At 41.3% G+C, this 15,179-nt stretch overlaps 1 protein-coding gene across 2 annotated transcripts in view; it reads left to right on the top strand.

Moving 5' to 3' along the window:
• Positions 1–14,043, top strand: part of LOC118370090 (zinc finger protein 501-like) — a 311,132-nt gene extending 297,089 nt beyond the window's left edge. The window contains exons 1-3 of one of the 2 annotated variants that reach the window (XM_052498870.1): positions 2,344–2,869; positions 12,114–12,519; positions 13,434–14,043. In XM_052498870.1, the coding sequence (XP_052354830.1) occupies positions 2,584–2,869; positions 12,114–12,519; positions 13,434–13,479 (738 nt within the window). In that variant the 5' untranslated portion in view covers positions 2,344–2,583 and the 3' untranslated portion in view covers positions 13,480–14,043. Of the gene's footprint in view, positions 1–2,343; positions 2,870–12,113; positions 12,520–13,433 lie in introns of those variants that run through there. The other variant, XM_052498871.1, reaches the window with a different exon arrangement.
• The last annotated feature ends 1,136 nt before the right edge of the window (positions 14,044–15,179 follow it).

The raw sequence follows: 15,179 nt of genomic DNA on the forward strand, positions 1-15,179 counted from the left end.
ATTACCCATAATGTATAACCCATAATTTGTACCTGTTGGTTCGTAACCCATCATTTATACCTGTTAGTTCATAACCCATCATTTATACCAGTTAATTCATAACCCATAATTTATACCTGTTAGTTCATAACCCATCATTTATACCTGTTAATTCGTAACCCATAATATATACCTGTTAGTTCGTAACCCATAATTTATACCTGTTTGTTCATAAAAAATAATTTATACTGTCACGACTTCCGCCGAGGTTGGCTCTCCTGTCCGTTCAGGCGGTGCTCTGCGATCGTCGTCACCGTCCTATTAGCCACTACCGATCCCTTTTCGTGTATCTGATTGTTTTCACCTGTGTGTTAGTTAATTAGTGTCTGTATATAATGTAGGTTGTCCCGCCCTTGTTTTGTGCGGGATTGTTTGTTTTGTCATTTTCTTTCGTCTGTCAGTGTTTTTTGTGTTTATTATTCTCCGGTTTGTCTGTTATCCTGTTTTGGATAATTTCACCCTATTTGTATTTTGGGTTGTCTGTGTTTATTTTTGTTCACCGGAGAATAAACGTATTATCGCTATTTGCTTTCTGCGCCTGATTCCACCCACCTTGACTAGACGTCACATAACCCTGTTAGTTCATAACCCTAACCCTATTACTTATAACCCATCAATTGTACCTGTTAATTCACAACCCATAATTTATACCTGTTAGTTCATAACCCATAATTTATACCTGTTAGTTCATAACTCATAATTCATACATGTTAATTCATAACCCATCATTTATAACCCATAATTTGTACCTGTTAGTTCGTAACCCATCATTCATACATGTTAGTTCATAACCCATCATTTATACCTGTTAGTTCATAACCCAAAATGTATAACCCATCATTTGTACCGGTTAATTCATAACCCATCATTTATACCTGTAAATTCATAACCCATCATTTATACCTATTAATTCATAACCCATCATTTATATCTATTAGTTCATAACCCATCATTTATACCTGTTAGTTCATAACCCATCATTCATATGGCCAGCTCTAGAAAGAGTGTTGGTGGTCTTGGTGGTTCCAAACTTCTTCCAATTAAGAATAATGGAGGCCACTGTGTTCTTCGGGACCTTCAAGGCTGAAGACATTTTTTCTACCTTTCCCCAGATCTGTGCCTCGACACAATCCTGTCTCAGAGCTTTATGGACAATTCATTTGACCTCAGGGCTTGGATTTTGCTCTGACATGCATTGTAATCTGTGGGACCTCATATAGACAGGTGTGTGCCTTTCCAAATAATGTCTAATCAATTAAATTTACCACAAGTGGACTCCAATCAAGTTGTAGAAACATCTCAAGGATGATCAATGGAATCAGGATGCATCTGAGCTCAATTTTGAGTCTCATAGTGAAGGTTCTGAATACTTAAGTAAATACATTTGCAAAAATGTTTTAAAAAATGTTTTGGTTTGTCATTATGGGGTATTGTGTGTAGATTGAAGAGGGGGGAAAAATCATCAATTTTAGAATTAGGCTGTCACGTAACAAAATGTGGAATAAGGGAAGGTGTCTGAATACTTAACAAATGCACTGTATACCACTGGCAGAATTTTCTACCATTGGCAGTTTTGTATACAGTCACGTGATACGTGGTATAGAAAAGTCCAATCTTAGGAGAGTACATGGGAGGCACTATACTGTGTGTCTGCAGGTGTCTATCTGGTCAAACCCACTGATACAGGAGCCCCTCTTCCCTCTGGTGGGATGGACCATGTCTACAGAGAAACTTAGATTCAAATACTTAGATTTGTGTGTTGTATGTTGTGAAATTGTTAGATATAACTTGTCAGATATTACTGCACTGTCGGAGCAAGAAACACAAGTATTTCATTACACCCGCAATAACATCTGCTAAACACGTGTAAGTGACCAATAAAATGTGATTTTGATATGAAATAAACAGTCAACATGACTCCAAAGGATTTGAATTTGTTGAATTTGTTAATAGTCCATATTGATACAGAAACACTAAACCATGATTTATATTTATTAAGAACAAGTTGATTGACAAAGTCATGAAAAATTGGACGAATTGAAAAATGATCCATGTCAGAAGTATGGTTCAAAGCAAATATGTAGTGAGTGTAAAGTTTGATTCGTTTTTAATGAGTTAGAATTTACAACAATCAAAACATGCTTCTCTTTGAACGAGTTAATATATTAATCCTTTATGAAATAAATGAAAGATGAACATTTTGGTTCCTCAACTGCGTTGCCCACTCCAGTCAGTAGATGGCGATGTGCGTATTTTAGATACAGGCGACGCTGCCAGTGTGACGTATATTCTAGTGGACGTGACACTCCTTCAACAACAGCTCGTCAGACACCTCGGTAGCTTTCTAGCAAACACAGCTACAACATTCACGCTCTTTACACTGTTTTTGGTGTATATTAGTCGCTGTGTATTAAACACACTTCTGTCGTATGTACTTGTTGGCCCATTTAATTATATGTTTTCGTTGTTTGTCAGCTAGCTAGTTTGCTAAGTTATCTTAGAACTAAGCTAGTCGCTAATGCTAGCTAGCTAACATCCCCGACCATGAGTTCACTAAGCTACTCTCCTCCTGATAAAGAAGAGGTCTGCTGGACGGAGAAAGAAGCTCTCGTCAAAGAGGAGGAGGAAGAGATGGATGTTACAATACAAAAACAAGTAGAGGGTGAGGCTGTTACCGTGAAAGAAGAAGAGAAAGACGTTTCAGTGAAAGAAGAGGAAGACGCGTTCAGAGTGAAAGAGGAGGAGGATGCAGTTTATGGCGTGAAAGAGAAGGGGGAGATGACTGTCACATTGGAGGAAGAAGAGGAGGTTGGAGATCTGTTTAACACCAGTAAGTACCGTCTCTGCAGTCGTTGAACCAATATGCAGTAAAGGGGTTCTACACTTGAATGTTGTTCTGTAGGAATGGCTGAAGCTACACTTTAACGTGTAGAACATCAAGAGTGGACCATCAACAAAACGTTAACAATTGATCAAATGCATCCAATGACAATGTCTTAAATACTGTAGTCCTCAATATCTCTTATTAGATTGTCCCAATATGTAGTCTTAAAGGAGCAATCAGCTTTTTGTTTTACTCCAATGTTTGTCAGTAAATATAAACAAACACTGTATATCCTCAAAACATGGTTAAAGCTATAATGTTGATGTCATGGATGGTTGCATTTCTCCAGCCCCATCCCTCAGCTTTTTACCGAAACGGGCAGGGAGTACGCTTTGTTATTGTTTCTACTAGAGGTCGACCGATTATGATTTTTCAATGCCGATACCGATTATTGGAGTACCAAGGGCGATACCGGTTAATTGGCCGATTTATATATATTTTTATATACACACACATTTTTGTAATAATGACAATTGCAACAATGCTGAATGAACTTATTTTAACTTAATATAATCCATATATAAAATCATTTTAGTCTCAAATGACATGAGAACATATGTTAAAAGGAACCACCAGCTTTCATGGGTCTTCAATATTCCCAGTTCAGAAGTTTTAGGTTGTAGTGCAGAAAGCAGAGCTTGTCTGCATGCTCCCCTGTCAGTCAGCTCCTCCGTTTATCATAAATGACCACCCCTCACTGAACACTCTCTCGCTTGGGACCTAAGAAGGTGAGGGACAAAGAAACGTCTTTGCCAGTGGAGCGAATGATTGAAGTCTGTCCTCATTCTGCTTCCACCACTCCAAAAGCAAGCCGCTCTTTCTGTCAATGACAGGCTCTGTGAGGTAACGCTCAAACTCAATTTCAAAACTACACTGGACTTCCGCCCTGCTCTCTTGGCTTCCAAGTAGAGGCTGTCCACCAGACTGGGTGGCTGATCTACCTGGACTCTTTGCCTTTTTGCACCAGGATCTGGGTCCTCCTCTTCACTCGTCCCATCTGCTGTGGCTCTGGGATTTGGTTTCCTTAGGAGGTCAGACTCCTCCTTCAGCCACTCTTTTGCTTTCTCTAGTGCTGTCCTGAGCTGAAGGAATAGCTCTTGTAACGTGGATCCAGGACAGTTCCAGCACCAGGCACTTTGTCTCCTCGGCCTTGGAGAACCTCCTTGTCAGACTGTCCAACATGGTCTTCCGTAAAGTTTTGATGCCTTGAGTAGAAGAACCCTCCTGCTGTAGCATCAGATTCAGCACTGACACACTGGGGATACTTCATGCTGCAGTAGAGTTGTAGTGGCTCATCTCCAGTGTCACCTCCTCCATAGGTGCCAGAATCTCAATTAGGTTAGAGACAATGTCCCACTGTGCAGCAGACAAACTGCTGATGTGTCTGTATTCACCTGCATACACACTCAGAGCATGCCTCTGTTCAAACATCCTTTGCAACATGTGTAGTGTTGAGTTCCAGTGAGTTTGAACTGTTTGGATGATGCTGTGTTTGGGAAGGCCAAGCTCTTCCTGAATGGCCCTCAGCCTCTGTTTGGCCAGTACAGAGTGGTCAAAATGAGTTGCACAGCTCTTCAACATGGCAATAATGTCTAGCACAGCTCTGACTGGATAGTCCATCATTGATTACAAGCGGTAGGGTGTGTGCACTGCAGCTGAAGTCTGGAAGCTCTGCCGGTCTCATACCTTTCACCATGTTTGCCCCACTGTCCCTGAGGACCAGCACTACACGTTCTGTGTGGATTTCCCAGTATTCCAACACGGTCAAAAACATCTCTCTGATGTAGTTTCCTGTGTGTGATCCAGTCATACTCTTGACATTCAGCACAACCTGCTTTCTTGTCCAGACATTGTTAATGAAATGTCCAGTAAGGCTCACCAGGGACTCTGTAGTGACTGACCAGCAGTCAGTTGTGAATGCCATATGTGGAGCGTTGACTGGTGCCACCAGATTCTTCACAACTCTTTCATGTCTTTTATCTAGCATTTCGGTGCAAAATAATTTTTATCTTTGATCCTGTACCGGGGTTCAGCAAGAGTAATCAGCTGCTGAAATCCAACGTCAGACACCACTGTGAATGGCTGTTTGTCAGTGGCAATCATCTCAATAATTGCTACCTCCATCTTCTTTGCCCTCTGGTCTTTGTTCTGCCATTTTGCTTGTTTATTAAAAAGTTGTAAGATTGTAGTCTGTGACGTGTCTATCACTTTTTCCTTGTGAAGAATGCGTTTGCTTTTTTCATCATTGCTTCCTAATAGGCTTTTGGGTCGGTGTTCTTAAGGTTATTCCTCAGGTTTGTGGTATTTTTTAATTTAGCCGTTGCTGACCCCATGCTTCCATTTTTTTTTATTTTTTTTTTACAAATAAGACACCTTGCTTTCCCCGGTGCCAATTCCATGTAATAGTCCCACATTGGTGCTCTGCTTTTCTCTGCCACCTGTAAAACACACACACACAGCTCTGAAGTGACAACGATACTGAAGAGTCTGCTTAGGAGACAAATACTTTCAACTGTTTGAATAATAAAAATCGAGTTTAAGTTACCTGTGTTGAATGTTGAAAACAAAAACTAATTTATACATGCAAGGAAATCCTATTTTAATAGTGGGCATGGTAAGAATTGACTACCAAAGTGTGAGTCATAATCCCCATGACACCTAGCAAAATTTGAAAAGTGGTTCCTTCATTCATTTATTCCATAGGATATTTTTTAGATTCACTTAAAATAAGATCTATGTTTCGTGTAGGTTTACACCACCTTGCCACTTTGATAACTGTGTAGATATCCATAGGACAAGGTAACTCTGATCAATATAAGCAAAGATAATATTTTTTGTAGAATGGATTTATGAAAATATGTTGACAAATGTTACCTTATCCTAGTGAGATTTACACGGGTATCAAAACGCCGAGGCGTTTTAAGCCTGCATGAAACACAGACCTTATTGGAAGTAGATCAAGACCTTCTCTATACATGAATGGTAAAATAACGAAGGAACCCATTTCAAGTTCAGCCGCGTGTTATTATAGGAATTATGACTATTTCGCTCTAAACCATATACCTTTGACTATTACGAACGAGCCTGCTGCTGCCTACCACCCTTCAGTCAGACTGCTCTATCAAGTATCAAATCATAGACTTAACTGTAATATAATAAACACACAAATACAAGTAAGTCATTATGGTCAGCAGGGTAGCCTAGTGGTTAGAGCGTTGGACTAGTAACCGGAAGGTTGCAAGTTCAAATTCCCGAGCTGACAAGGTACAAATCTGTCGTTCTGCCCCTGAACAGGCAGTTAACCCACTGTTCCTAGGCCGTCATTGAAAATAAGCATTTGTTCTTAACTGACTTGCCTAGTAAAATAACATTTAAAAAAAAAATAAAAAAAATGGTCAAATCCAGAAACTATCATTTCGAAAACAAAACGTTTATTCTATCAGTGAAATACGGAACCGTTCCGTATTTTATCTAACGGGTGGCATCCAGAAGCCTAAATATTGTTGTTACATTGCAAAACCTTCAATGTTATGTCATAATTATGTAAAGTTCTGGCAAATTAGTTCGCAACGAGCCAGTCAGCCCAAACTGTTGCATATACCCTGACTCTGCGTGCAATGAACGCAAGAGAAGTGACACAATTTGCCTAGTTAATATTGCCTGCTAACATGAATTTCTTTTAACTAAATATGCAGGTTAAAAAAAAATCCTTCTGTGTATTGATTTTAAGAAAGGCATGGATGTTTATGGTTAGGTACATTCGTGCAACCATTGTATTTTTTCACAAATGTGCTTTTGTTAAATCGTCCCACGTTTGGCGAAGTTGGCTGTTCGCAACAAGCCAGGCGGCCCAAACTGCTGCATATACCCTGACTCTGTTGCACAGAACGCAAGAGAAGTGGCACAATTCTCCTATTTAAAATAAATTCATGTTAGCAGACAATGCTAACTAAATATGCAGGTTTAAAAATATATACTTGTGTATTGATTTTAAGAAAGGCGTTGATGTTTATGGTTAGGTACACATTGGTGCAATGGCAGTGCTTTTCTCACTAATCGCTTTTGTTAAATCACCCGTTTGGCGAAGTAGGCTGTGATTCAATGATAAATTAACAGGCACCGCATCGATTATATGCAACGCAGGACAAGCTAGATAAACTAGTAATATCATGTGTAGTTAACTAGTGATTATGTTAAGCTTGATTGTTTTTTATAAGATAAGTTTAATGCTAGCTAGCACCTTACATTGGCTCCTTGATGCATTCACATAACAGGTAATCAGCCTGCCATGCAGTATCCTCGTGGAGTGCAATGTAATCGTCCACAATCTGTGTCCAAAAATGCAGATCACCGATTGTAATGAAAACTTGAAATCGGCCCCAATTAATCGGCCATTCCGATTTAATCGGTCGACCTCTATTCTACACAGAGCGATATCAACCCTGAGCATATTGGGTTGTATTTCTCCACTACTTCACTGTATTCCTGCCGTAAGCTCTGGACCATTACACTGGATAATCGCACCTAGCTAGCTGCTACCGAGTGGCCCAGTCCCGAAGCTAGCCTTGAGCCATCTCCCGGCCTGCTCAGTGGACCCTATGATCACTCGGCTACACAGCTGATGCCTCCCAGACTCTCCACTAAGACGACTAGAAGCCACTACATCACCGGATTCCTGCCATAAGCTCTGGACCTTTGCACCGGACGCACCGGATTGGCTATAGTGGCTAACGCCCTTGTCCCAAAGCTAGTACCAGTTAGCCTCGAGTCAGCTAGCAAGCAAAATTACTCCAGCTACAATACCTCTTTTGCCAATTGGCTTGGACCCTTTGTCAACACGGATCCCCGCCGATCCATCACGTCTGGTCTGCTGCCGTAATTCCATCCGATATGCCCTCAACCGGCCTTTGCCGGACGTCGGTGATGCCCTTGTCCCGAAGCTAGCACCGGTTAGCCTCGAGCCAGGCGTATCTCCTGGCTAGCATAGTAACGACTACCTAACGGCTTCCCTGTTTCATACAGTTGAAGTCAGAAGTTTACACACTTAGGTTGGAGTCATTAAAACTCGTTTTTCAACCACTCCACAAATGTCTTGTTAACAAACAATAGTTTTTGCAAGTCGGTTAGAACATCTACTTTGTGCATGACACAAGTCATTTTTCCAACAATTGTTTACAGACAGATTATTTCACTTATTCGCTGTTTCACAATTCCAGTGGGTCAGAAGTTTACATACCCTAGAGAAGTTAAAAACAGTCAACTTAGTGTATGTGGGACGCTACCGTCCCACCTGGGCAACATCCGGTGAAATTGCAGAGCGCGAAATTCAAAAATACTAAATTAAAATATTTAACATTCTTGAAAATATGTTATACATCAAAATAAAGCTTAACTTCTTGTTAATCCAGCCAAAGTGTCAGATATCAAAAAGGCTTTACAGCGAAAGCACACCATGCGATTATCTGAGGACAGCGCCTGCATACAAACACATGAAAATGCTTTTTCAACCAGGCAGGTGCAACACAAAAGTCAGAAATAGCGATATAATTAATGCCTTACCTTTCAAGTTCTTCTTCTGTTGGCACTCCAAAATGTCCCGAAACATCACAAATGGTCCTTTTGTTCGATAATGTCCTTCTCCATGTTCCAAAAATGTCAATTTATTTGGCGCTTTTGATTCAGAAATACACCGGTTTCAACTCGCCCAACATGCCTACAAAGTATCTAATAAGTTACCTGTAAACTGGGTCCAAACATTTCAAACCACGTTCTTAAACCCATCTCAGGTACCCTAAAACGTAAATAATCGTCGGTGAACCCCTTGTCCCGACGCTAGCACCAGTTAGCCGTAAGCCAGGCTCATCTCCAAGCTAGCATAGTAATGACTACCTAACGGCTTCCCTGGTTCATATATTGCTGTTCACTGGACCCTATGATCACTTAGCTACAAAGCTGATGCCTGCTGGACTGTTCATTAATCACGGTACTCAATTTGGTTTATTTTGTTTATCTGTCGGCCCCAGCCTCGTACTCAGGCCCTGTGTGAAGTTAACTGACCCTCTCTGCCCATTCATCACCATTTTACCTGTTGTTGTCTTACCCATTGTTGTCTTAGCTTGCTCTCCCAACACCTGTGATTGCTTTATGCCTCACTTTGTCTCTCTCTAAATATGCCTTGTATACTGTCCCACCTCCCACACATGCGGTGACCTCACCTATCATAACAAGTGCCTCCAGAGATGCAACCTCTCTTATCATCACTCAATGCCTAGGTTTACCTCCACTACCCACACCCTACCTTACCCCTGTCTGTACATTATGCATTGAATCTATCCTACCACGCCAAGAAATCTGCTCCTTTAATTCTCTGTCCGCAACGCACTAGACGACCAGTTAGCCTTTAGCCGTACCCTCATCCTACTCCTCTGTTCCTCGGGTGATGTAGTTGTTAACCCAGGCTCTGTGTGTCCCCAGGCGCTCTCATTTGTTGACTTCTGTAACCGTAAAAGCCTTGGTTTCATGCATGTTAACATCCGAAGCCTCCTCCCTAAGTTTGTTTAAATTCATTTCTCCAGAAATGTCTCTCACTATTGCCACCTGTTACAGACCCCCCTCAGCTCCCAGCTGTGCCCATGCCATCATATGTGACTCGATTGCCCTCCATCTATCTTCATAGTTCGTTCTGTTAGGTGAACTAAACTGGCATATGCTTAATACCCCGGCCATCCTACAATCCAAGCTAGATGCCCTCAATCTCACACAAATTATCAAGGAACCCACCAGGTACAACCCTAAATCCGTAAACATGGGCACCCTCATAGATATTATCCTGACCAACTTGCCCTCCAAATACACCTCTGCTGTTTTCAATCAGGATCTCAGGAATCACTGCCTCCGAAAAGTTTTGGGACACTGTAAAGTCCATGGAGAATAAGAGCACCTCCTCCCAGCTGCCCAATGCACTGAGGCTAGGAAACACTGTCGCCACCGATAACTCCACGATAATCGAGAATTTTTTTGACTAGTCTGTTCAACCTCTCTTTCGTATCGTCCAAGATTCCTAAAGATTGGAAAGCTTCCGCAGTCATCCCCCTCTTCAAAGGGGGTGACACTCTATACCAAACTGTTACAGACCTTTTTCCATCCTGTCCTGCCTTTCTAAAGTCTTTGAAAGCCAAGTTAACAAACAGATCACTTACCATTTAGAATCCAACCGTACCTTCTCCGTTGTGCAATCCGGTTTCCGAGCTGGTCATGGGTGCACCTCTTCCACGCTCAAGGTAATAAACGATATAACCGCCATCGATAAAAAACACTACTGTGCAGCCATCTTCATCAACCTGGCCTGTTGTCCAGACCTCTGGCAGTTTCTATGGGGGTACCACAGGGTTCAATTCTCGGGCCGACTCTTTTCTCTGTATATATCATCGATGTCGCTCTTGCTGCAGGTGATTCCTTGATCCACCTCTACGCAGATGACACCATTCTGTATACATCTGGCCCTTCTTTGGACACTGTGTTAACAAACGATATTCAATGCCATACAACACTCCTTCTGTGGCCTCCAACTGCTCTTAAACGCTAGTAAAACTAAATGCATGCTCTTCAACCGATCGCTGCCCGCACCCGCCCGCCCAACTAGCATCACTACTCTGGACGGTTCTGACTTAGAATATGTGGACAACTACAAATACCTAGGTGTCTGGTTAGACCGTAAACTCTCCTTCCAGAATCATATTAAGCATCTCCAATCCAAAATTAAATCTAGAATCGGCTTCCTATTTCGCAACAAAGCCTCCTTCACTCACGCTGCCAAACATACCCTCGTAAAACTGACTATCCTTGACTTCGGCGATATCATTTACAAAATAGCCTCCAACTCTCTACTCAGCAAACCGAATGCAGTCTATCACAGTGCCATCCGTTTTGTCACTCATACCACCCACCACTGCGAACTGTATGCTCTCGTCGGCCGGCCCTCGCTACATATTCGTCGTCAAACCCACTGGCACCAGGTCATCTATAAGCAGGAGGTATATCTCACTGGTCATCCCCAAAGCCAACACCTCCTTTGGCCGCAGTTCTCTGCTACCAATGACTGGAACGAATTGCAAAAATCGCTGAAGTTGGAGACTTATCTCCCTCACTAACTTTAAGCATCAGCTATCTGAGCAGCTTACCGCTCGCTGCAGCTGTACACAGCCCATCTGTTAATAGCCCATCCAACTAGCTACCTCATCCCCATTTTTTATTGACTTTTTTTGCTCTTTTGCATACCAGTATTTCTACTTGCACATCATCATCTGCACATCTATCACTCCAGTGTTAATTTCCAAATGTGTAGTTACTTCGCTACTATGGCCTATTTATTGCAGTGCCTCCTTACTCCATTTGCACACTCTGTATATAGATTTTTCTATTGTGTTATTGACTGTACGTTTGTTTATTCCATGTGTAACTCTGTTTTTTTGTCGCACTACTTTGATTTATCTTGGCCAGGTCACAGTTATAAATGAGAACTTGTTCTCAACTGGCCTACCTCATTAAATAAAGGTGAAAAACAAAATTTAATTAAAAATACATTTTAAAAATCCAAACTTTTTTGACAACACCCAATTGGATACTGTCATTAACGCGGTTCTTAATACTGTAGCAAACATTATTTTAAGCAGGACATTCAAGCGAGCCTTACAACTATAATCCAAAGTAGTTTGAAATGCACTCATAAGCTTCCTGGAAATGGAGGCTACTTTCTGAGTTTTCCCCCATTTACATTGTGAAAACTAACATCTTTGCCATTTTTGCTCTAATCAGATATAGTACATCCATAACTATCGGTTTCCTCATTAGTGGGGAGGAGTTTCTACAACCAAATTACATGTGCATCGCCCTCGTGCCGCAATTTTAGTAAACAACGAAAGGGGCCTATATTGGAGACCAAAAGTCGTCTGGCACACTGCTTAGAGTTTCAATAACATGAATATCTTATTTCTAGCCTACAATCATCGATGTTACTACTAAAATATGACTATTCTTGCTCATTTTAAGACAATTGTCAAATAATTTTAACATTCATAACAGGTGTCAATTGTTGTACAACATCATGGCTACGCTGTTGTCATCACCTTTTACAGTGGATTTCCAGTGCTGTGGGCCTTTAACCAGCTGTCTGACTTTGTTGTTCACACAGGAGAGATACGGGACTGTCGTGGATCCTCTGGGGAGCCTCAACAACCTCATGATTCTGAAGAGGCAGAGATGAGTCTCTCCAGATCAGAACACCTCAATAAACACCTGCAGAGATCCACAGGGAAGAGACCTCACTGCTGCTCTGACTGTGGGAAGAGATTCACCTCCTCATCAGGCATTAAAATTCAGAGAATCCACACAGGAGAGAAACCTTTTAGCTGTGGTCAATGTGGAAAGAGGTTTACTCAGTCAACAGGCCTGATATCACACCAGAGAATACACACAGGAGATAAATCTTATTGCTGTGATCAATGTGAGAAGAGTTTTACAACATCTGTCTCTCTGACTTTACACCAGAGAATACACACAGGAGATAAACCTTATAGCTGTGATCAATGTGGGAAGAGGTTTACCACATCTGTCTCTCTGACTTTACACCAGAGAATACACACAGGAGAGAAACCTTATAGCTGTGGTCAATGTGGGAAGAGTTTTGGTCAATCTGGCAATCTGACAGTGCACCAGAGAATACACACAGGAGAGAAACCTTATAGCTGTGATCAATGTGGGAAGAGTTTTACTACATCTGGCTCTCTGACTTTACACCAGAGAATACACACAGGAGAGAAACCTTATAGCTGTGATCATTGTGGGAAGAGTTTTACTACATCTGTCTCTCTGACTTTACACCAGAGAATACACACAGTGTGGTCAATGTGGGAAGAAGTTTACTCAGTCTACCGGCCTGATATCACACCAGAGAATACACACAGGAGATAAATCTTATTGCTGTGATCAATGTGAGAAGAGTTTTACAACATCTGTCTCTCTGACTTTACACCAGAGAATACACACAGGAGAGAAACCTTATAGCTGTGGTCAATGTGGGAAGAGTTTTGGTCAATCTGGCAATCTGACAGTGCACCAGAGAATACACACAGGAGAGAAACCTTATAGCTGTGATCAATGTGGGAAGAAGTTTACTCAGTCAACCGGCCTGATATCACACCAGAGAATACACACAGGAGATAAATCTTATTGCTGTGATCAATGTGAGAAGAGTTTTACAACATCTGTCTCTCTGACTTTACACCAGAGAATACACACAGGAGAGAAACCTTATAGCTGTGGTCAATGTGGGAAGAGTTTTGGTCAATCTGGCAATCTGACAGTGCACCAGAGAATACACACAGGAGAGAAACCTTATAGCTGTGATCATTGTGGGAAGAGTTTTACTACATCTGGCTCTCTGACAGTGCACCAGAGAACACACACAGGAGAGAAATCTCGTAACTTATAACTGTTGTCAATGTGGGAAGAGTTTTACTACATCACTCCAGCATTTCTTGACAACATTCAAGTGCTAATTGTCTTTATTCCACTACTGAAGTAGCATGACTCAAGTCACCTTATATTTCAAACATTCAGCCTGACAAAAGATACATGTTTTATTATTCCATGCCTCACCATTAAGTGAATTATTGCCAATACATATTATCCTTTCTAGGGCGGAACCCCTCGACAACATTCCGCCGAAAAGGCAGCTCGCGAAATTCAAAAATATTTTTTTACAAGTATGTAACTTTCACACATTAACAAGTCCAAAACAGCAAATGAAAGATAAACATCTTGTTAATCTACCCATCTTGTACGATTTCAAAAATGCTTTACAGCGAAAGCACAACATATGATTTTGTAAGGTCATAGCCAAGTCAAAAAAGGTAGGAGTCACAAAAAGCAGGAATATAGATAAAATTAATCACTTACCTTTGATGATCTTCATCAGATGACACTCATAGGACATGTTACACAATACATGTGTCTTTTGTTCGATAATGTGCATATTTATATCCAAAATTCTCAGTTTACATTGGCATGTTACGTGCAGTAATGTTTTGGTTCCAAAACATCAGGTGATTTTGCAGAAATGCTCATAATAAACATTGATAAAAGATACAAGTGTTTTTCACAGAATTGAAGATAGACTTCTCCTTAATGCAACCACTGTGTCAGATTTTTTAAAAACTTTACGGAAAAAGCATAATCTGAGAACGGCGCTCAGAGCCCAATCCAGCCAGAGAAATATCCGCCATTTTGGAGTCAAAAGAAGTTAGAAATATTAACTTACCTTTGATGATCTTCATCAGAAGGCACTCCCAGGAATCCCAGTTTGACAATAAATGACTGATTTGTTCCATAAAGTCCATCATTTATGTCCAAATAGCTACTTGTTGTTAGCGTGTTCAGCCCAGCAATCCATCTTCATGAGGCGTCTTCATGAGGCGTGGGCACTTCGTCCAGACAAAAACTCAAAAAGTTCCATTACAGGTCATAGAAACATATCAAACGATGTATGGAATCAATCTTTAGGATGTTTTTAACATAAATCATCAATAAGCTTCCAAACGGAGGATTCCTATGTCTGTAGAAAAGCCATGGAACGAGAGCTAACTCTGTCGGGAGTGCGCGTCATGAGACCAAGGCACTCTGCCAGACCACTGACTCAAATAGCTCTCATGAGCACCTCCTTTATAGTAGAATCCGCATTCAAGTTTCTAAAGACGGTTGACATCTAGTGGAAGCCTTAGGAAGTGCAACTGTATCCATATCCCACTGTGTATTCGGTAGACCAAGCTTTGGAAAACTACAAACCTCAGATTTCCCACTTCCTTTTCTCAGGTTTTCGCCTGCCATATGAGTTCTGTTACATTCACAGACATCATTCAAACAGTTTTAGAAACTTGGGAGTGTTTTCTATCCAATACTAATAATAATATGCATATATTAGCATCAGGGACAGAGTAGGAGGCAGTTCACTCTGGGCACGCTATTCATCCAAAAGTGAAAACACTGCCCCCTTTCCCAAAAAGGTTTTAACAAAGGGGTTTACTTTAGCACGTATAGCTCGTTAGCATGTAGGGCGCACTGATTGGTGTCACCTCGTTAGTCAGTATGTGTTACACCTGTGTTGGCTTGTCCATCTCGTTAGTGGGACGGTGTTTCACCTGAGCTGGTCCAGGTTCTATTTTAGAGTGTCTGGCCCAGTGCTCAAGTTGTCTTGATAGAT

This window comes from Oncorhynchus keta, chromosome 37, assembly GCF_023373465.1.
Source record: "Oncorhynchus keta strain PuntledgeMale-10-30-2019 chromosome 37, Oket_V2, whole genome shotgun sequence".
Lineage (NCBI taxonomy): Eukaryota > Metazoa > Chordata > Actinopteri > Salmoniformes > Salmonidae > Oncorhynchus > Oncorhynchus keta.